General features: G+C 38.8%; 1 protein-coding gene across 7 annotated transcripts; it reads right to left on the reverse strand.

Moving 5' to 3' along the window:
• Positions 1–1,038: 1,038 nt before the first annotated feature.
• Positions 1,039–16,343, reverse strand: nap1l1 (nucleosome assembly protein 1-like 1). Of its 7 annotated transcripts, XM_079868810.1 has the most exons (16): positions 16,209–16,291; positions 13,771–13,808; positions 12,450–12,535; positions 11,302–11,404; positions 7,735–7,876; positions 7,063–7,155; positions 6,823–6,951; positions 6,288–6,359; positions 6,064–6,203; positions 5,826–5,971; positions 5,708–5,727; positions 5,200–5,322; positions 5,084–5,116; positions 4,956–5,006; positions 3,751–3,782; positions 1,039–2,406 (listed from the first exon to the last, which is right to left on the reverse strand). In XM_079868810.1, exons 2-15 carry the CDS (start codon positions 13,785–13,787, stop codon positions 3,777–3,779), a joined length of 1,161 nt encoding a protein of 386 aa, XP_079724936.1. In that variant the 5' UTR covers positions 13,788–13,808; positions 16,209–16,291; the 3' UTR covers positions 1,039–2,406; positions 3,751–3,776. The 7 variants fall into 7 exon arrangements, 3 of the variants coding, with proteins under 3 accessions (XP_079724936.1, XP_079724935.1, XP_079724934.1); XR_013820848.1 differs by lacking the exon at positions 5,708–5,727 and having other exon boundaries at positions 5,807–5,971; positions 16,209–16,343; XR_013820849.1 differs by lacking the exon at positions 5,708–5,727 and having other exon boundaries at positions 5,807–5,971; positions 7,075–7,155; positions 16,209–16,299.
• Between the last annotated feature and the right edge of the window lie 8,146 nt (positions 16,344–24,489).

The following is a 24,489-nucleotide window of genomic DNA, read 5'->3' on the forward strand; positions in this document are numbered from 1 at the left end:
ACGCGCGCGCACACACACACACACACACAATCGAGTTCATCATGGACCGTCTCAAAACCAATCGAGGTGTCTAACTAGGCAACATTTGTAGGAATCATAATCTTAATTATGTTGCATTATGTAATTTAACGCGAACATTCAAAAACGAACGTTTAGAAAGAGATATCATAAATGCCTAAAATATGGTAGGCCTATAGTATAACGGTATAGTAATACCGAAAAATAAAAAACAATGCAAACTAACATTAAAATGAGAAATTACTGATTAATACAGCTCTAAAAAAAACTAACAAAAAAAAAAAAGAGCATTTCAGTATATACCATTTAATTACAATATGCACTAATAAAGCAAAGACATACTTTAGTTTAAATATTCATTTTAACATTACTGTAAAACAATTATATGATCATTAGGTTATGAAATGTTTTTTTTACATTGATTTTACTCAAAATAAGCAGCAACTTTCAATTAAGTTATACAAGATTCAACTCTTAAGTCAGTTTAATGTAATTTAAGTTGAAATGACTTAAACATCTTTAAGTAAACTTTTTTTTACATTGTAGATATAAAACGGTCCTAATAAACTACTGTAATGTTTGATTCAAATGAATAAGCATCTTCAATCTCCTATCAGAAGACTGAAAGGAAAAATAAATAAAGCAATTAAGGATAAGTGCAATACAATGTTTTTCCTGCATTTTTTTCCTCATCCATTACAGATTTAAACCTTTCTAGCAACATCAGGTAAATATGGTTTATTATGGGTTACTTAGTTTTTAATAAGTGATAAGCCCATTTGATCACTTAAATGATTGCACATTGCACACATTTTGAGTGGTCAAACTGAATAACTTTAGGGAATTTAAACTCAACGCTGCCACCTAGTGGTCAATGAATGAGTACAAATATTCACAAATTGGCACAGACCATCATGACATTGACAGTAAAAGTTGGCATTTTGCAGAGATTTCTGGTAATAACTTAATTTTAAATATTGGTGTGGATTTAAACATGCAAAGAAACAGACAGACCAATGCTTGCACATTTTACCAATTTATTTTTCATGAATATACATCCACGTACAGTTATTGAGTACATTAGTATTTTGTAGCATGGCATTTTGCTTTGACAACAGCTGCTGAGGGGAACCAGAAAGACCCCCGCTGCTAATCGACGAGCCACGCGGTCTGAGCGAGACATGTGCACAGAGCCGGGGCAACGAGACACGGGATACTGCGGCGTTGGGGGATTCGGAGTGAGAATATTGCTCTATCTGCTTCAGACCTGCTGGGCTGCGCTACGAGTGAGAGGAGACGAAGGCCTTCCTCTGAGTGCACACACACACACACAATCACACACACACAGTCTGTCGCACCCCTTCACAGTGATAGGTCTGCCAAACAGAGGGTGGCGTGTCACCACAGACTCCTCAACAAACATCACTCAGGGCCGAGCTCAGAAACAAACCAATCAGAGACCAACTATAAATGGCTCCTCCAATCAGGTTCTCGCATTCTAAGTCTAATCCTCCAATGAGGTCGTTGGGATCATTGTAAGTGCATTCTGGAGAGATGCATGGAGTAGAGAACCCACCTGAATAACGGCAAGCCAGCGTAACGTTAAGCGCTTGGTCTAATCGACGTTGGAAACAGACGCTACCAACACATGACAAAGTACAAAGTGCTCATAGAAGAGAAAAATTAAAGAAAAAACGACAGTCATGCAGCAGAGCGTCTACAGAAGGAAGAACTCCTTCGCACAGATGTGGAATGTACAGTCACCACCAACAAAACACAAGTCTTTGAACCGTAAGCAGAAATAGTGTGGCGCTTTGTGGAATGTTTTAACCGAGAACTGATTTAGCCTGATTACACACGGGGGGGGGTTTGAACTGAATGAACGAGCGCCTTTGTGTGCGACCCTGTCGAGACAGACGGTCTCGTGCCTCTGCTTTGGTTGCTCAGAGCGTAAAGGAATCACTTTTCCTGTAAACTGGACAGTCTTTCCACAGCTGTTGTCTAAGAGCAATACAAAAGACTTCACGAGAACCCGACTAGTTTAGCAGTGAAGAAACAAGTGTCATGCTTTGAGGGATTTTCTGCATTCTAACCATGTATACAGAGAGAAAAGGAAAAAAAAAAAAAATTAAGAAAGAAACCGGTCTAGTAAAATACTATGCGTCATGAGCAACGGCTCCCAATAGGAGTTGTTTTTCTTTTTTTTTGTAACAAAAATCTTGAAACCCTTTTATTTATTTTTCAATTATTTCTACCAAGAAAAATACAAAACATTGTAAGGCGGTAAGTAACTATGTTTGTTTGAAGCCGTTACAGTGTAGGGGATCCTGAAGGAGGCGGGCGCCGCCATCACTGCTGTTTGCACTCCTCTGGGGGGTTGGCATCCTTCTGTAAAGCAAAGGAAGGAGGGAGTGTTACTTTTCATGCACGCAAAACACATTTCACTTGTAAAACCAACAGCTGGGTCCTCAGCCAATCAAATCACACGGCCACAAACTGAGGGGACACAGGGCCCTATGATTTACACGATGCGGAAAAAAACTCGGCCTGAATCATCCAGTCAAAAAAATTATAATATTGGGATTTACAGTATAACTTTTTACCATTTCATCATTAAACCATACACAGAATGAGGTCTTCATGAAAATCGGTGAAAATAAGTACTTGAAATTGTGACAAATACATTCTACTGTACAATAGTAAAGTAATAATAATAATAATAATAATTACTATTATGAATAAATTACATTTTCCCCCCCCCCATGTTTTCATTTATACAGTAAACCTCTGTTGTGCAGCACTTAAAAAGCCAGCAGAGTCATTTTGATTGCATTTATTTATAAACATTTGTGTAAAACCATGAATCTAGAAACATTGAAAATTTCTGCGAAAAAAGGAAATCATAAGTTTCCAACTATTTAAAAACTCATATCTTGATTAGATATATTTTTTGATTATTAATCCAATTAAACAATTAAAACTGAATCCAGAAAAATGTAAATGGGAGATATATATATATATGAAGAGTTCAGATGCAAAAGCCTCTAAGTGCCATCTGAAATTTTCTTCTAGAATGATCATTTTTATCAAGCTTGTATATTTAAGTTCAGTAATTTCACTTAAATGGCAAAGAAAATTACCTATTAATTGTCATTTAAGTGAAATTATTGAACTTAATATACAAGCTTGATAAAAATGATCATTCTAGAAGAATTTCAGATGGCACTTAGAGGCTTTTGCATCTGAACTCTTCATAGGGCATTAAATTAACTTGCTAAACTGTAAAAGTTTCATTATATAATTTAACCATTAAAATGGGGGGTAAAAATGAATCCAGATTGAATTAAAATGGGGAAAACTGTTCAAACGTCAAAATAAAACGTTTCATAGGGCCCTAGGGATGGCACAGCAATGACTGACACCGGGCTCCACCAATGGCATGACAGAACGAGTGCGGTCGGTCTTTCCCACCCTCAGCGGGAAAAGACTCCAGACGACAACAAGTCAAATCAGGGTTTAATTTGGAGAGCTAACCGGATGCTTCAACATACAGAAACAATACAGATGCTAATGCCAACTCACGATGGTTAAAGAACAAAAAAAACAAAAAAAAACAAGCACAACAACTGAGCGTGTTAGTGATTAGTGTGAGGATGGGGTGGAATCATGGGAAGGGATTTAAAACGCAACAGGAGGGTCAGGGAGGGACACTGATTCAGGAGCGTTACCTACCAGGGCAGGGTTACTACAGACATCACTTACACCTAGTGAGGAGAAATTTAGAGAGGAACTCACAAGGTGCCAAAGAGCTTGAAAAGTTAACATGTTAATCATGTCGTCACTTACAAAAGTCAATCTTTTTCCTAGTCTTGACTAATCGAACATCAATGTAGAGTCGTTTTTAGAGCATGCTTTGAGAAAAGATGAGATGCACGGGCAGAACTTTGACATGCTGACAGAGGTTTACATAAAAACTCCTCATGTAAAAGTGGAAGATAAACGTGCAGTGATGCTTCACTCTCGTCAGGACAGCAATTTGTATAACATTCTAATATTAAGACAGGCTGTACGATTCATAAAATAATCGCAATAAGCCATATTGTGATTTTTAAATGTTTTAGAGTGAAATTAAGATGGAAAAAATTATTTTTACAGTGGTAGTGTAATTCATTTAAATACTTAATAATATTTCTAATTGTTTTAGTAATTTCTTATACATTACTACTACTGTTTGGCCAAGATTTGTTTATTACAATATGGAATATTAATAAATAAAATCCAAGGAGTGCAAACTTGGATTATCATCAACATCATTATCACTATTACTACTACATAGCCATATTGAAATAAATCTTGGCCAAACTGTGCAAACTGACAAAGCACATAATTATTATTATTATTAATAATATTACTACTACATAGCCATATTGATCAACCAAAAAAGAAAAAACGTAATTAGATTTCCTTCCCAAATCTTAAGTCAGTCAGTAATGCCAGAGGAAAACCATCCATTAGAATTCCCATCCTGAGCCTTGACCTCTCGGAGCAAGTACTGATGCATATGTTCAGATTCAGTGAAAAATAGGAAAAGGACTGTGCAAACTGACCCTTGTAGGGCAGGATATTTTCAACATTGACGCATGAAGATTTAGAGCTGCACTGTAGTATTTATAAATCAGGGTTAAAGGTCTGAATGCTCCTGCAATAACAGCCAAACAGAGATGACGCCAACACTGCAGTCAGTCATCAACAAAACAATAGTGTTCTCAATTGGACTAGAAAATAATAAATCAAAGAATAGGATTTTTGCCAGGAGAATTAGCATTTGAGGGCGAGAGGCGGTGATGCATGAGTGGAGGTGACCGTATGTGTTCTGTATGTTGAGATCTCAGTATCAGACTGCCTTGAGGAGCATTGATAGACATCTGGACTCTTACCTTGGGCTCATAGTCTGGATCGTTTTCCTCGTCGGCTTCCTCTTCACCCTCCTGCAAATAACAAGCACAGTTTACAAACAGTCGAGGGCGTTAAGATGATAAAAACAAACAACGAGATGAAAACTAACCTCATCGTCGGCTTCCTCTCCCTCCTCGTCATACTGGCGAACACAACAAACACAGAGGTCAGATGTTTGGAAATAAAGCATTTCACTTTATGACAAAGGATGTCTCGCTCACTCACGTCATCATCATCATCTTCGATGGCCTCCCCAGTGAAGTACAGCACCGCCCTGGGAACAATGCGCTCGCGGATGAAGTGACCAATCTCAAAGTCTGCTGCTAACACTGCCTCCGAGTCTTCGTCCTGAACATACAGCAAAAACAAACCATCAGACACTGATGTTTGACCTCGAGATTTCATGGTTACTGGCCAAAATATCAGATTATTCACCAAGATGAATCACCATGCTTAAAAATAAAGGTTCTGCCGTTATGCTATTGAAGAACCATTTATGGTTTCCAAAGAATCTTTTAGTAAGCAGTTCTAAAAAGAGCCTATTTTTCTTAGTGTAAAAAACATTTTAAAATTCTAAAGAATCTTTTGTGGAATGGAAAGATTCCATGGATGTTAAAAAGTCTTCATGGAACCATTAATGCTAATAAAGAACCTTTTTGTAAGCATGTTTCCAAATTTAGAATAAAGTTACAAATTGTTCATGAAAAAAATAAATAAATAAAAGTTTACTCACCAGTTCACCGGTTTCTGGAACTGGAAAGAAAATGAAAGAAAAGAAAGTTTAGACCATGTCATTATCAGCAAAAACAACTCTTGATTAAAAAATTTAAACATAGTTAAGGATTTTCTACCTTCAGGTGGTGAGAAAAAGTTGAAGAATGAATCATTGGGGACCGTCTTGGTGACCGTCCTAACTGTGCCACGTCCCTTATGTTTCTGTTTCTTCTTAATGGTTTTCAGTGTGACGTTCTTGCCCTTACTCCAGTCGATCGTGCATCTGAAAACACAGACATTCAGTCTCCAGTCTCACAGGTTAACATTGGCATATCAATGCCCTCAATGGAGTTAAAGTCGAAAGTTGAGCCGTACCCTGTGCAGCCCATGATCTCTGGCCCGTCAAATGAGAAGGGATCGGACTCATCTGGCTCGGACCTCATTTTGTAGGTCTTTGTCAGGACTGTTTGTGTGAAGAAATCATTGGGCTCAAAGTGGAACTCTAATGTGAAACTCTGAAACGAGACCGAACACACAAAACAGTGAGTGAACTGTGAGCTTAAAGACGTCACACAGAAAACAACGACTTTCAGGCTCACCATTGGCTGGCCGGCGTCAGAGAATTTGACTTTGATATCTTGTAAGTGCTTGAGGATTGGTTCATCATGTTCCTAGACAGAAACAAATCAATAGAAACACTAATTAATCTAGTCTATTTGCTTTAATAAAAATGCACATAATAATAATGAAAATGCACGCAAGACTAAATGAAAATGAGAAATGTTGCTTTGTCATTTACCTGAAATAAAATAAGTTTGTTTATTAACTATAATAATCCTGATCAACTAACCCAAGTTTCATGTTCTAAAACTGCGATAAATTATATTAATTCCTGATAGAAACTGAATATTTGGAAGGAAAGTCATTGTGCAGATTCATGATGCCTGCTAAAAAAAAAAAAAAAAAAGTTGCAAAGTGCACTTTCACATCACTAGATGGCAGCAACGCCAAGCCCAACATTTTCCAAAGAGAAATCACTCGCTGTAAATTCCCATGTTGCACGACCTGCTTTTGAACACTACTACGGTCACAATCACTCCCTCGTGAGCCCACGTTTGGCCGCTCTTTCCCTACCTGCAACATTTCACTGAGAAGGTCAACGTTCTTGAAAACTGTGAGCCAGAACTCGGGGATTCCTTTAGGGTCTTCCTTTTCCTCATCTTTCTTCTCTTCCTCCACTTTGGCCTTTTCCTTCATTTCCTCCTGATAACGGCAAAGAGCCAGACAGAGTCAAGTTATGACCGAATAAATCAATACAAGTATGATAAAAATGAGCTGGCATTTGAAGAGCATGCAGGTATGGATCACCTGTACCTGCTTACTTACTGTCAGCTCTTCCTCTTCATCTTGTTTCCACTCGCACTCCTCATCTGTGGGTTCGTATGCCGCTCTCACGATATCACTCCGCTAAAGACACAACAGTTCAAATGCATTTTTAGACGTCAAAATTAAACAATAAAAGGCTAATTCACAGAATCTTTAGGTCCAAGCAGCATTTTCATCATTAACTAAAACAAAAAAGTGTGTATATAATAGTAAAGGTGGTCCGCAATTGGCCAGAATAAACTGCAAACTTAATGCTGTAAGATTTAAATAGTTTAAGCATCTAAAGCAATGTTCTCAGGCTTTAATATCTTGAAGAATCCTGTTTTTAATTGAGCTTCTCAGACATCACAACTCCTCTGGGAGAGAGAAAGAGCTATGGGAGAGGATAAACAGTTCCAGCTCAGGTTTTATTTTCTGTAAGACATCTCTTTGGCTGCTGTTGTCTCGTGTCCTCGATTGACCACATGATCTCACTGGAGAACACTTTGGTGTTTGCTGCAGTTGGAAATGCTGAGGCAGCAGGTCAATATAACGGCTTTAACAATCTGAACTGTCTTCTGGTACACAACAGCAGGTTGTTTCATCTTAAACTGCACCTTTTACGAGAATAAAACCAACGTTATTCCTTCTGGATGAAAGAAAGAAAGAAAGAAGTCTCACCTTGTCAAAGAGAGGCTGATACAAAGCGGCGTATTTTCGCTCCAGTTCGTGGACTTCCTCGTAGAACTTTGCTTCGATGTGGGCGCATTTGACCTGGAGGTTCTTAAGGGCATTAACGCGTCTCTTCACCACCTTTGGTAAGCTGCGTAGACACCAAAAACAACATGAGGTCACAAGGGGGCAAATGAATAATTCATGAATGACTCAGAATTATAGTTTAGTAAACAAGAAAGAAATGAATTTTTCCATGATGTAATTTCAGCCCACTTAAATGGATTTCCAGATTTTTAATACCTTTATAAAGGGCAGTTTTTACATTTGACATCTTTTATGCCAAATTCTTACATTTAAAGAAATTCATCTAGAATAAGACGACGAGAAGTTAATCAAATCAAAATCATCCGGATACATTGAGTAATGAAACTCCACTATTTGTTGTTTGGAGACGAGAAACAGTTCTGCTGTGGATTTGTTTGTTGAACTATTACCATTTGTAAAACAGAGCAAAAACAGACAATATTGGCATTAGGGGCTTTCATACCAGGTAATTATAGGAAGTCAGCTATAGCAGCTAGCCACTAGGGCGCAAGTCGGCTAACAGTGTCGGTCAAGCGCGCCATTCAACGACGTCAACAACTAGAGAATAGAGGATGTCGTGATCGGAGCTGTGTTTCTGTTGTGTGTCGTAGTTTTCGTGATAACGGAGATGGAATGTAGTCATAAGTTATGCAATTGAAAGAGCAAAAAGGAGGCAAAGAGACAACTTGCAGTGCTACATAGAGGCTGAGAAATAAACAACGGCACAGACAAAGGCGACGGGTAAATGCTGTTAACATGAGCTTTCTGTATGTTTGCCATTTTCCATGTTCGTGGAGTATATGTAAACTCTACACAGCTTTTTAAAAGTGCCGGGTACCGGTGCTTTGTATGGCATGTGTTCGGCCAATCAACGCACATGTCACCGGCAGTTCCTGTTATCCTGGGTTAGACCCTACTCTAGAGCTGGCCGATTTTTTCCCCTAAAAAACTCGATTTACGATTCGATCCCCGAACTGTAAATATATTTTAAAATATATATGTATTGTATTTAATTAAAGTGCATCAACATAAACAAAATTGCAAAGGCAAACCCTTTCTCTAACTGAAAAGTCACTGTGCGTGCAACAAAGATTGTTAAACATCCAAATTATTTATACTGTATTTGGATTGAGCTAATAAAACAAAAAAAAATCCTGAGACAACTCTTATGCCTGGTTCAGATTATACGATTTTTTTTGTCTGTTACGATAGTCACTGTGTCAGATTACACGATTTTGACTCCTAAAAATCTTGTCATGTCGTGGACAAGAAACATGTCAGACTACACGTTGTTTTCCGACCAGTCATCGCGAGCCGTCTCACACACACTCATTCACTCGCACATATACACAAGCTCACTCACATAGCCTACACGCACTCACACACACACACACGCTCACTCGCACATACACACATGCGCTCTCTCTCTCTCTCTCACACACTCACACACACACACTCTCACACACACACACACTCACACACACACACACTCTCACACACACACACACTCTCACACACACACACACTCTCACACACACACACACTCTCACACACACACACACTCTCACACACACACACACTCTCACACACACACACACTCTCACACACACACACACTCTCACACACACACACACTCTCACACACACACACACTCTCACACACACACACACTCTCACACACACACTCTCACACACACACTCTCACACACACACTCTCACACACACACTCTCACACACACACTCTCACACACACACTCTCACACACACACTCTCACACACACACTCTCACACACACACTCTCACACACACACTCTCACACACACACTCTCACACACACACTCTCACACACACACTCTCACACACACACTCTCACACACACACTCTCACACACACACTCTCACACACACACTCTCACACACACACTCTCACACACACACTCTCACACACACACTCTCACACACACACTCTCACACACACACTCTCACACACACACTCTCACACACACACTCTCACACACACACTCTCACACACACACTCTCACACACACACTCTCACACACACACTCTCACACACACACTCTCACACACACACTCTCACACACACACTCTCACACACACACTCTCACACACACACTCTCACACACACACTCTCACACACACACTCTCACACACACACTCTCACACACACACTCTCACACACACACTCTCACACACACACTCTCACACACACACTCTCACACACACACTCTCACACACACACTCTCACACACACACTCTCACACACACACTCTCACACACACACTCTCACACACACACTCTCACACACACACTCTCACACACACACTCTCACACACACACTCTCACACACACACTCTCACACACACACTCTCACACACACACTCTCACACACACACTCTCACACACACACTCTCACACACACACTCTCACACACACACTCTCACACACACACTCTCACACACACACTCTCACACACACACTCTCACACACACACTCTCACACACACACTCTCACACACACACTCTCACACACACACTCTCACACACACACTCTCACACACTCACACACACACTCTCACACACACACTCTCACACACACACTCTCACACACACACTCTCACACACACACTCTCACACACACACACACACACACACGAACACTCACGAACACTCTCTCACTCACTCGCGCGCCGTCGTCGTAGAGGACCGTTAAAAAATTAAACATGCTAGTCTTTGTCGTGACGTCGTGAAGCATCGAGGGCTGCGCCGCAGGGAGCGTGCTACGGAAACCCTGAAGGAAGATTTGGCGAATGCAAAATGTATTGTACGCTATACTGAAGAGGGGGAGAAAAAAAAAAATCTAAAAAAATCGATTTTTTGAAAATAGGAATCAATTTGACCTACCAACTAGATTTTTAAATCAAATCGATTTTTTTCCCAGCCCTACCCTACTCTGAAGTAGAAGCTAATTTAGTCCTCAAAAAGGTGTTCCTATAACTAAAATCATTCCCAGTACCTGTGGTGCGAACACACCAAAAAGCGGGTACACCTGCCAATAATAATAGGGACTATGGTAACGTTCCTCTGGTGTGAAAGCCCCCAATATTGTCAAAAATGGGTTAAACTCACTCAATATTAACTTTTTATACATCAATTCAATGAACATCCCATTTGCAATTGTGCTGATATTCAGGGAAAACGACACTTTAAATAATGAAATCATTAAATAAAGGGGCATTTTCCCCCCGTCATATCTAGAATTTGTAGCATTTTTATTAATTTTGATGGCATGCCAAGCCCCTGTTAATTTTCAACCCTGATGCAAAGTAGCAAGAAGAGGATCTGGCCAAAATTAGAAAGGTTTAATTCAGTCGGTGTTAGCAAAGTAGGGAAATCAGATGCAGCCAATGAGAAACAAGGGAGCTATTTGAAGTCGTGCTCTGCATATGTGTGTGTGGGTGCGTTCACACATACCTCTCCATGTACCCTGAGGGAGATCCCACGAGTCCGTCCAATCGCTCCTGCAGTGCCGCAAGAATCTGGGGGTTCTGCATCATCTGCATCGTCAGCTGACGTGCTAAAACCAGAGCAAACAAACATAACTGTTAAATGACAGCAGGAAGAACCAACCAATGACAAGGGGCGGAGTGCAATGCCCATATTATCCAATCAACAACTCTCAGAACTAGGGCAGCTTCTTCGACAAAGGGTCAAAAAAAGATGCGCTTTTCATCCCAAAAATAAAGTGGAAAACACAGGCGAGGTCAATGCGACAGAGCAGCAATCTTTAGAGAGCAAGCGCACATCTAATGCCCGTATTACTTGATATTAAACACGCTTTGAGTTGCGCTAATACTCTGCCCGACGGCTCGGTCCAGCTGCTAAACACAGCTAAGGTCACTGAGGTTACTGACTGATATCATGTTACCCAACACAAAAAGTGCCAGCGCTAACGTGCGCAGCCTCTTCCTAATGACTTTGATCGACTGTCAGGTGTGTGTGTCAGCGATAAGAATCCATGACAGACGCATTTAACTTTCCTACACAGCAGCCTAGTGAAGAAAAACAGCAAAGGGACTCGAAACAATAAAAACACACTATAAGCTCAATGGAGGAATTAGCAAATCGTTTCAATGTTGCTTTAAAGCATTAAAGATCCACTTGTACCTCCTTTTCACATCTTTTGTGATAAAACACCACTGGTTTATAATGGTTTTTGATTGTTACATATTTGCTATATGGCTCTGAGAATCAGACATCACTGCAAGAGATGTCACAAATCAAGTCTGGTTGTGATGATTTGTAATGCAAATAAAGCGGATCAGTCAACCTGTCCTCTCGAGTGGTAGTCACACCCAACCAATATATTGTTTTTGCAGATTTATAAGCACAGATAGTTGCGTTGTGGAACTATTTGTTGTCAGTAAACACCAGCGGCAATAGTTTTTAATTCCTTTGTGAACTGTCAAGCACCGGCAGTGGAGGATAGTTTAATTGGTTATCAGCCGTATTTTTTATCTTGGTTACTGGCATTCATTTTTTTTTTTTTTTTAAACTGGTTGACCTTTAGTTTACACAGGAACCAAGGAGAAAAACATGCATGAAAGAGTCAAAGGTCATACCTTTACTGTTGTCTTCCCCAGTCTCCTCTTCCTCCACCTCTTCAACATCCTCCATATCTGCTGGGTCCATTTCAGTTTGGTCTTTGCTGCAAATACACATTAAAGGGGATCTATTATGTTTTATGTTCATCTTTCTTTAGTGTGTAATGTCACGGTTTGATCATGAAAAATGACTGAAACAAAGCACACAGTCACTCCAAAGGGAGTTATTCTCGATATCAGTGTTTCTGAACTCCCTGAAACGCCTAGTCTTGAGTTTTCTTCCGGGAACGAACATCATAATATTACTCATTTAAATAATTCCTGCTCAAAGCATATGCAAAAAAAGGGACGAGGCCTGGTTGAGTTGGTTGTAGGTGTGTGTTTCACTTAATGTGTTCGGGACATTTCCCAAACACACTCAAAGTGCTTGACCAATCACAACACACTGCTCCAGCCGACCAATCAGAGCACAAAGTGCTTTTCAGAAGGAGGAGCTTCATAGAGACAGGAACTAAACCGAGCGTTACTGACAGACTGAGAAGAGAAAAGCTTGTCAAAAATGTGATTTTTTTTGTTTTTTGAACATTCAAGTATAAAAACCTGTTCTAGTAGACTGAGAAAAAGAGATCCTCTTTAAAAAAACAATTCCCAACTAACATTGCAAGTCTTAAATATTGTGCTTCTTCTGAGGTTAACATGACTTTCTCCCAAGAGATCTTTTAAAAGAGTTTTTAACTTCTTTAAAGTTAAGAGCTTAGCTTATTATTAAAAAAAATTGCTAACGAGAAAAAGTTTACGCATTCATGCTTTTATGTACATTGTTAAAACTTAGGCAGGGCCTGAAAGCACTGAGCACATCCATTTGTCATTTCGTCTGAAATAAAAACACAGGAGCATGTGAAACAGCATCACATATACGGCGCTCTTAAGAGACAGGAAGTTCCTGTGGTGAACAACAGGTGATTCGCGGATCTCGCTCGTATCACGTGTCGAATGAGTAAACCCAGAGTTGCAAACACGTGTTAGGCATTGCATAAATGCTTGGGATGGCACACTGAGGGTGAAAGCACACATGTTGCTGGCCTCGGTGTCTTTCACAGGGAGGAGAGAGGTTAGGACCGTACAGATCAGTTCACTGGTCATGTGAGGCTAATCAAGCATCAGCCGAGAGGGGCGTTTATGTGCCATTTAATGCACAAACAACAGCCATAAAGAGATTTTAGCTGATAATGAGAAGGGCGTCAATCCAATAAGCTGTCAAACTGGGAAATGATACATGATCAAACCATTACTGACAGTCTAAAATAAAAAGCTCTTTAATAGACAAACAAGCACTTACTTGTCGAGATCTGCCATGTTGTTTCACCGTTCTGATTCCTACAGGAGAAAGAGAGAAGGGAAAATGTTAATGTTATGTTTAACAGCCTCAAGCCAAATTCGGTCGCTGATGGTCTTATCTGTCAGGTGATGGTTTACCCGCTGCACTGGCGTGATTCAGGCATCCAATATACACAAGTTTAACTATTTACGTAATGGACATTTGTCAAAAGCATCCAGATGTGTCCAAATAGACCTGATTTTGAGACGCAAATGTATTGAAACTCGCACACGCTGCCATCTTTGTGCTAAAACACTTCAATGGCAGAAATTCAACCCCTGGGGTTTTCTGAGATGGATTAGCAATAAACATCAAAGGTGTGAGCCCTCTATCTTCAGCTCTAAATCTGACTGGATCCATTTGTTAGTGCCGGCCTGCATACGAGCCAGCTCCACCGCCTCCAAACCTGAAGTCTATGAGCCAGTCGGATAAAACACGACCTCAGACACCCACGTCCAGCGGCAACACTGAGCAACTTCATTCATTCAAGAGCTGATCGCTACAGACAGGAGGCTCTTCGCCTGTAGGAGATCAATAACATGAAGACCTGACAGCATCCATTCTTGACAGATTTGAAGGTTAATCTCTTCCCCTTTCTGTCTGCGTCAAGATCAGACAGCTGAAACCTGTCAATACAGACACATAAGAGTTTCCCAAACAATGGCAGCGACGGATCATGGCGCGTCACAATACCGGGACAAAGTTCCTGGCAGGTTTCCTCCAGCCTCTAATAACCATTCGTCAGCAGTGAAAGCTGACAGCACGCCTTTAAACCCAATAAAAGCCATCCGACCTGGGAGCAAAGGCTAAATGCACTTGTTAAAAAGCCTCTCTAAGGTTCCCAAACCTTATGACCATTGAATTTCCAAGACTTCACCATGATTCACCAAAGACTCTTTCATATAAATAGCAATTTACGGTCTACAATGTAGACTAGAAAGTGCATCACAATTCATTGTTATTTCATGACTGAGGGAAGCCTGTCTCGTCACAAATTAAAGGGATAGTTCACCCAAAAATTAAAATGGTCAGATAGAAGATATTTCTGTGTTCGACAGAAGAAAAACTCATACATGTTTGGAACAACACAAGGGTGAGTAGCCTAAATGAGGACGATTTTCATTTTGGGGTGAACAATCCCTTTAAAAGCTTTACATAGCTTTCCTGTGGCTCAAACAGAGGAGCACTGGCGCTTGCAACACCAAGGTAATGGGTTCGATTCCCAGGGAAAGCAAGAGATGGATCATGTGTCACTGAAAACTGGAGTAATGGCCGATGAAAATATTTCACAATATTACTGTTTTTCTGTATTTTTAATCAAATAAATGCAGGCTTGATGAGCAGAAGAGACTTTTCAAAAACATTAAAAATAGTAATGTTTCTAAACTTTTGACCAGTAGTGTAGATCAAACTCTAAAGCAAAATCATATAAACAATAGCAACATAAGACTTGCAAAGTATAAGCCAGACATAAATACAATTAAAAAAATAAATATTGTATTACTGGCTGACTTCAATAGTAAAGCATTATTCTATCCAATAAGAGCCTCTGGCAACTCACCAGCCAGATCTCATACAGATGTGAGGAATTAAACATCAAACTAGCCAACTAGGTCCAGGCATTGCTAAAGCTACCATTTAAACCCTCTGTTTAACTCTTAAACTGGGTTAATGATCTTGAATTTGATCCACGGGTCAGTGCAGTGGTCAATTCTCACCAGGCCACATCACCACGTGTTTCCTCCACAGATCCACCGGCTAAAGCTGTTAGCAGCACAGCATCCCTATAACCAAAGCCTCACAACAAGAGAAAACTTAGGAAATTACCAAAGCCATTCAACGATTCAAAAACGTTAGAGTAAGCTGAATTTAAACCAGCATGCGTAAAAACATCAGATAATTTTATCCTAATCATGATCGAACATGTGCCATATTTACGTCCCTCCATCAGACTTTCATTAAAAAAGACGGTTTAATCAAATAAATTGGTTTAATTTCCATTTTTCCGACAACGTGATGAGACACCCCCTAAAAAAAAACTTACCCGCCAGATCAGACCAACTAACGTTACCATCATAAACCAACACGAGAATAGACAACGTTCCTAACAACGGTAACCAATCAAGTCTGTCAACAAAGAAACGTTTAAGCGTTAAAACGGCAGGTTATTTAACAGTTAAACTTGGATTTAAACGATATTTAAAAAACGAACAGCCATTTTCATCTCCATCATGGAGGAGTCTGTTTCAATGGCTGCTGACTGAACGGTTAGCACACGCGCTAAATATCCAAATCTGACGACTTAAATCTCGACTTAAGTCGTAGTTTATCTTCTAGTATGAACAAAAAGACGTTTATAAACACGGACAATCAGTCGCTCAGCGGTATTATGTCCTTACCGAGGAGCTGACGAGTAGAGGTCTGTCTGAGGCGGAGATGCTACTGCGCAGTGAACAGCGCGAGACTCCCGCTCTGATGGCGCTAAAAGGGGAAAAAGATCCCGCCGCGTGCGCTCATATACATCTGGCGTCAGCACGTAACACAGGTCGCGCTTTGCTAATCCTACTATCGAATAGGCTTGGTGTATGAATATTAATTACGCACCGTGCTGTTCTGTTTGCAGGGCTATTCTCATTGGTTGAAAAGCAGACGTTGGCGCGCACTTTAGCTCATTAATATTCATGAGCCCAGCCTTGGTCATAGTAGGGTTCGGAGATATGCCACCAGGACAACGGCGAGCGCGAAAGGAGGGGCTGCCGGAAATCGTTTAGGGGGGAATGCCATTGTTCCAGAGTGGGCCGGGGTGGAGGTTCCCGCCAAAGCGTTTGCGACGAAATATTTCTATCTATCTATCTATCTATCTATCTATCTATCTATCTATCTATCTATCTATCTATCTATCTATCTATCTGTTGGGTGAAGTATGAGTTTGGAAAAGACTGTCTTCTGTATGTTTATTAAAATAAATAAAAACTTGGAAACATTCTTGTTTGTATGTCTGTCATCTATCTATCTATCTATCTGTCTATCTGTCTGTCAGTCTGTCTGCCTGTCATCTATCCATTCATCTATCTATCTATCTATCTATCTATCTATCTATCTATCTATCTATCTATCTATCTATCTATCTATCTATCTGTTGGGTGAAGTATGAGTTTGGAAAAGACTGTCTTCTGTATGTTTATTAAAATAAATAAAAACTTGGAAACATTCTTGTTTGTATGTCTGTCATCTATCTATCTATCTATCTGTCTATCTGTCTGTCAGTCTGTCTGTCTGTCTGTCCGTCCGTCCGTCCGTCCGTCCGTCCGTCCGTCCGTCCGTCCGTCTGTCTATCTATCTATCTATCTATCTATCTATCTATCTATCTATCTATCTGTCTGTCTATCTGTCTGTCAGTCTGTCTGTCTGTCTGTCTGTCCGTCCGTCCGTCCATCTATCTATATCTCTCTGTCTGTCTGTCTCTATCTATCTATCTATCTATCTATCTATCTATCTATCTATCTATCTATCTATCTATCTATCTATCTATCTATCTATCTATCTGTCTGTCTGTCTATCTGTCTGTCTGTCTGTCTATCTATCTCTCTGTCTGTCTGTCGGGTGAAGTATGAGTTTGGAAAAGACTTTGTCTTCTGTATGTTTATTAAAATAAAAACAAACTTGGAAACATTCTTGTTGAAACTGATTCTGTCAAAGTGTCTAACATTTCTTGGTTTGTGGTTAAAGCATTCCTGGGCCGCTATCAAATTTGTAAGAATATAAATAGAGTCATTGTTCTGTGTGATTAGAAACAGGCATGGATGCCAGAAACCTGGAGCAAAAACTACTCAGCGTAGATTTTAAGGTTGTTTCACCGTAAATGCCATTTAATTCACAGCAATTACATTGCAGAAAGTGTCATACAATAGCAAAAAGCCTTGATCTTTTTGAAATAACTGTCAAAATGTTTTTGTAGAGGTTCTATAAAGCCTGACGACCTTTGACTTGACCTCAGCGAGCCAGTGATCTCTGACACTATTGTTTCTCTCTATATGAACGGTGTTGCACTGGAATAAAAGCAAAAAAACAACAGAAGTTAAAGAAGGACTGCAAAAAATCACCATGCATGCAACATTGAAACAGAAGAAGATAATATTAAAGATCAGTAAAGCTGTACACTCAGTCCACACCTATTTATTTATTTGCTTATAATAATGTTTTATTTATCTAACATTGTCATTGGCCTTTTAATCAGCTTATGATATGCAAATGAGCCTAGAATCTTAGATCACAGGCTGTGAGTCAAAGATGATTGCCAGAATATTGCAGCTTAGCAATGATTTAAACCTGAAAAGAGTTGCACGACATCCTTTCATATATAATTGCATAGCTATAATTATTTTTAATATGTACAAATGCTGACAGAGATATCAGCTATAATAGAAAGTCCTTTAATGCCTCATGCCATTTCATTCAAATCATTTCACAGTAAGTGTGTCCACATCACGTCATCTTGAGAAAAACTATAGCCCTTTTATTAATTCAAGGGAGGATGTTCATGGTGAGACTGCTGATATTTAATAACCTACACATGACCTTTAATCAGCATCCTCAGTTCACTGCAGACTGGCACTGGAGACCGATCACTTCGCATCGCTTCATTGGCTTCTGGTAACAAAATCTGTCTTTTAAAGGAATAGTTGCTTTCTTCAATAGAAGTGGATGGGATGAAAGAGCCAAAAAGGACCATTCAAGCATCATAAAAGTATAGTCTATATGACTTGTGTGCTGCATTTGAGTGAGTAAATGATGATGGAAATGAACAGTCTCCCTTTGACTGAACATTTGAGCTACCAGTCCGAGCGCACGAGAATGAAAGCGCGTGTCGACCTCTCACCTTTTATTGTTTCTCTGTAACTATCATCTAGTGCTGAGACTTCAACCCTGCTGCTCGCTTTCCGGCTGACAGTAAGAGGAGCTGACATATACCCACAGTTTTTAAAAATTAATGCAATGACAGAGACACAGTTAACCCATCAGTAGCTGTATCTGTGTACACACACACACACACACACACACACACACACACACACACACACACACACACACACACACACACACACACACACACACACACACACACACACACACACACACACACACAGTAACTTAGTGACAGAGTTACATAACCAAAAGCAGCCCGTGGAGGCAAGGACAGGTGTTCACCCACTAGACCTACATAAAAATAGGTGCAAAACATCTGAGCAAAACTGGCTGGTTTAGATTAGTGCTGCTGAGCCTCATACTTCAGGTTAGTGATTTGAACAAATAAGATATGTTAAAAACTTACTTTTTTGTTTTTTTGTTTTTTTTTTACAGCTATTTGACAAGGAAACATACTAAAACTGAAATAAAAATGTATAAAAACTATATAGACATTAATAAAAAAAATTATAAAAAACTATATATACATTTGAAAAAGCACAAGAAAACAAAAAATGCAAAAACAAAAATTAGAATAAAAAAATGTAAAAAAAACATTTCAAACTATTATCTTTCACATTAATTTTGCTGCAGTAAAATATCATAGAGATTTGAGGGTGTCATATATTAAGTATTTCTTTGATGAAATGTTCTAATCTTGATTTACACACACACACACACACACACACACACACACACACACACACACACACACACACACACACACACACACACACATATATATAGTTTTAGTATACACACTAGATTTTGAATTTTTCAAAAGCACCACACATTGTCTTCCGAAAACGTAAATAAGTTGCCAAATGCATAAATGAAAATTAAAAACAAATAACAAAATAAATAAAGCATTATAGCAACAACTTTTGCAATTTCAAGTGCCATATAGTAAAAATGAAAAAAAAAAAATCATTGGGTTAATAAATGAAAGGAATGCATGCATAATATTTAAAGAAGATACATGATATAAACAATTAGCAGTGATATTCTCTAGATATATACCCAGAGATTTTTATGACCCAAGCATGAGCACTACATGTTCTTCATCGGATATGATGAAGCTGATGGTTGATTTGCACTGTACTGTACAGTACATGACCTGGTTGTGGGTCAAATATTTGACCACAAGGTATTTGCAGAATGAAGCACATGAAGTACAATAATATCAGACTCAGCAGAACCCTTGTGTTTGATCTGTCACTGTCACATGACCCTCACTGCAACGTAATCCAGCGGTCACAGGACATTTAAAGATCAGTGTCTTCCACTGCAACCAAAACATGGGACACAGAGCGCCACTGCAAAAACACGACAGGACAGTCTCCATCATCCACCCCTTCTGAAAGCTTTCAGGGGATTTTATTGCACTGCAAGTGGGAGGTGTGGAAGTGCTGCACTCATGCATCTGCAAAGACGCAAAACGAGAAAGATGGCATGCATGTGCCCTCCAAAAAAGATCTAGAGCGTAAACAGGATTCCCCCCGCCAGACGGGACCATGGGATAATCTTAGTACATTTGGAGGACTGTGGTACTGCGCCATCACCATGGCAACATGCCCGTCCTGTCGAGCCAGAGGAGGGATGAGGAAACACACTGTTACAGAGGCTATAAGAGCTGATTGGACACAGTTCAAATATACCTTGCTATTTTGAGAGGCCAAATCTTTTACATGTGGAATATATTTAGCTGGTTTGTCAGTGTCATTAATGTGACTCTAGCAGCATCTGTTCACCACTGCAACTCCAGAGGAGGAGATGCCGTGTGTCTCTGTTTTACTGAAGCATTCCTCCTCTGGGATTTACCACCAAAATATAACATGCAAAGAGCGACATTTTTGACTGCTACAAAAAAACATATGAGTGCAAGAGCATGCAAATCAAAAGTTTGGAATCATTATGATTTTTCTACATTTGATTTGAATATATTTTAAATATAATATATTGTAAAGTGTAACTTATTCCTGTGATCAAAGCTGAATTTTCAGCATCATTACTCCAGTCTTCAGTGTCACATGATCCTTCAGAAATCATTCTAATATGATGATTTGATGCTCCATTATTATTGCCACTAAATTATTAATAATGGTTCTTATTGTTATCAATGCTGAAAAAAGTTTCTCTGCTTAATATTTTTGTGATAATCATGTTCTTTGATGAATGGAAAGTTCAAAAGAACAGTGTTTATTTGAAACAGAAATCTTTTGCAAGATTATAAATGCGTTTACTCTCACTTTTGATCATTTTAATGTGTCCTTGCTGAATGAAAGTATGATGGATGGATGGATGAATATAGATGGAGAGATAAAACAGATATAGACAGACACACAGACATAGATGGATGGATGGATGGATGGATGAATATAGATGGAGAGATAAAATAGATATAGACAGACACACAGACATAGATAGATAGATGGATGGATGGATGGATGGATGGACAGATTTGTGATCATAAATATAAAAGTATTAATTTATTTACCCAAAAATGACCCCAAATGTTTGAATTAAAGTATCAGGTTTTCCAGGTAAAATGTTTTCAACATGATGGATGGATAGATGAGATGGACAGATACATAGATTAACCCTAGCTCCTAATGCATTAAAAAAATATAATACACCTTATGTATTCCCGGTGGAACGTAAGCTTATAACACAGTCATACCTTAACATTTTTCAATTAAACCATATAACTTCTCGTTAATGAGTGAATGCACAAAGGTTTGAAAGTGTGGGCCTTTCCTCCTTGACTTTCTCAAGTGGATAAATGAGGTAAACAGTGTGTGCTGGAACAGAAGTGTGAACACATGGGCGAGGGTTCGGGACGGGTGTGGATATTTCGGCTGTCTCAGATGGTGTTTCCCCTGTAGAAGCTGTTAGATGTCAAACCTCCACACCAGCCAGAACCTCCTCATCACTTATTCATGCAGATTTCATTTTTTGCACTCTCACACTCTTCTTGCTCTGCCAGTAGAAGTTTCTGCGCCACAGAAACTGGCCTCATACACACTTACTAACTTCCTTTTTCGTATAGGACGACACCATTACTGTTTTAAAGACTGATAGTTCTAACAGTCAGTCAGTGTTATAATTAACTAAAGCTAAAACCACAAATAAAATAAATAGAGTTTAATGGTGTGGGAGGTCTGTTCTGTTCATAAAGTATAAGCAATCATATATACCACACTAAATCTGCTTGACAAACACAGATGTATTTGAAGAGGCAGCTCACAGAGCTCATACGCAGCAGCCATATGGAGCTCTCTGAAAATAGCTGTCAGCATCAGCATGAAAGAGCTGCATCACCGTTCAAAGAGTCCTTCACACTTTTGTTCGTCATGAATAATTCCTTTAGCCCACAGTCCACATTGAATTAACACATTTCTGTGGTGTCAATTATGGACTAATTAATAGACTAATAATCGTTTTCTGCACAGCATGCTAATGTCAGTGTACTGATGACTGTTGGGAACAATATCATCAGAATCAATGGATCAAGTGGAAACAAACAGATTTTCTTTAAATACAAAATTTAACAAAAATAACCTTTAAAATATGCAATTTTGGCGATTAAAAATATTTATCAATTTATTTTACTGTAGTTTTTGAAGATGAGGGGATTGTGAGTAGGCCAGGCCATTTATACTTTTTTATTTATTTATTTTTAAACTTTTATTTTATTATATTGCAAATGTATTGGCTAATAGTTTACTTTTTTTATAACTGAGAAAATATTGTTCATTATGGAAGCTTGTTTCCGCCACAGAAAAAAAAAACAAATAAATAATTGAGACTTTTTATCTCACAATTGCGAGGTTACATCTCGCAATTCTGACTTTATTTCTCAGAATTGCGAGATATAAAGTCAGAATTGCGTGAAATAAAGTCGCAATTGTGTGTTATAAAGTCAGAATAGCGAGATATAAAGTCAGAATTGCATGAAATAAAGTCGCAATTGCGTGTTATAAAGTCAGAATTCTGACTTTTTTTCTCGCAATTGCGACTATATCACGCAATTCTGACTTTATAATACGCAATTGCGAGTTTATATCTCGCAATTCTGACATCTTTCAAAAGATGGACTTTTTTTTTTACCTCAGAATAGTTTATATCTTATGGAAGCTTGTTTCGGCCACAGAAAAAAAGAAAAATAATTGCGACTTTTTATCTCACAATTGCGATATATCAAGTCAGAATTGTGACTTTTTTTTCTCAGAATTGCGAGATATGAAGTCAGAACTGTGAGAAATAAAGTCGCAATTCTGAGAAATAAAGTCGCAATTGCGAGATATAAAGTCGCAATTCTGAGAAATAAAGTCGCAATTGCGCGATATAAAGTCGCAATTCTGAGAAATAAAGTCAGAATTGCACGATATAAAGTCGCAATTGCGTGTTATAAAGTGAGAATTGTGAGATATAAAGTATTCTGAGGCAAAAAAAAAAGAAAAAGAAAAAAAAGTCTTTTTGGACTTTATATCTCACAATTGTGAGTTTATATCTCACAATTGTGAGAAAAGATGTCAGAATTGCGAGATATAAACTCGCAATTGTGTGATATAAAGTCGCAATTGCGAGAAAAAAAGTCAGAATTCTGACTTTATAACACGCAATTGCGACTTTATATCACGCAATTCTGACTTTATATCTCGCAATTCTGACTTTATAACACACAATTGCGACTTTATTTCACGCAATTCTGACTTTATATCTCGCAATTCTGAGAAATAAATTCAGAATTGCGAGATGTAGACTCGCAATTGTGAGATAAAAAGTCGCAATTATTATTATTATTATTATTTTCTGTGGCAGAAACAAGCTTCCATAATATCTCACATTTCTGACTTTATAACACGCAATTGCGACTTTATATCGTGCAATTCTGACTTTATATCTCCCAATTACGACTTTATTTCTCAGAATTGCGACTTTATATCCGCAATTGCGACTTTATTTCTCAGAATTGCGACTATATATCTCGCAATTGCGACTTTATTTCTCAGAATTGCGACTTTATTTCTTACAATTCTGACTTCATATCTCGCAATTCTGAGAAAAAAAGTCACAATTCTGACTTGATATATCGCAATTGTGAGAAAAAAAGTCAGAATTGTGAGATAAAAAGTCGCAAATATTTTATTTTTTTTATTTTTTTTCAGTGGCGGAAACAAGCTTCCATAGTTCCTCGTTATTTCGAACTGAAGAAATCGAGACCTTGACGCGATCGCAACGTCCGAATCGTGAACGAATCCTTCGAGTCGATTTTTATTGGTGAATCTTTTGGATCGGTTCACACAACGCACTGAACGATTGGAGAATCGCTGAACTGACTCTTGTCTGACTCAAAAATGAGACCAAAACCAGGAGAAACACGACGCACAGTGCTTGAATGTTGGGACGATTTGATTGTTAGTTACTAAGATGGAATTTTAGTATTGTTTATTGTGGATGAAAATCATATTTTTGTTGACTAAGTTTGTGATTGAGTCTGTGGAATTAAAAGGTATTTTGATCAGAAGGATGGAGCATCAGCTAAAAAAATGAAAACAATATTGAAATATGATACATTAAATGATAAAACACACACACAAAAAATTCACTAGCACACTAGCATATAGCCAGAGCCATAATAGAGATGGCTCTGCAGTCTGCATATAGTTATATAAGCTCAAAGACAGCTAAATGCCACAAAACTCTCATTTT

Source organism: Squalius cephalus, assembly GCF_949319135.1.
Source record: "Squalius cephalus genome assembly, chromosome: 4".
NCBI lineage: Eukaryota > Metazoa > Chordata > Actinopteri > Cypriniformes > Leuciscidae > Squalius > Squalius cephalus.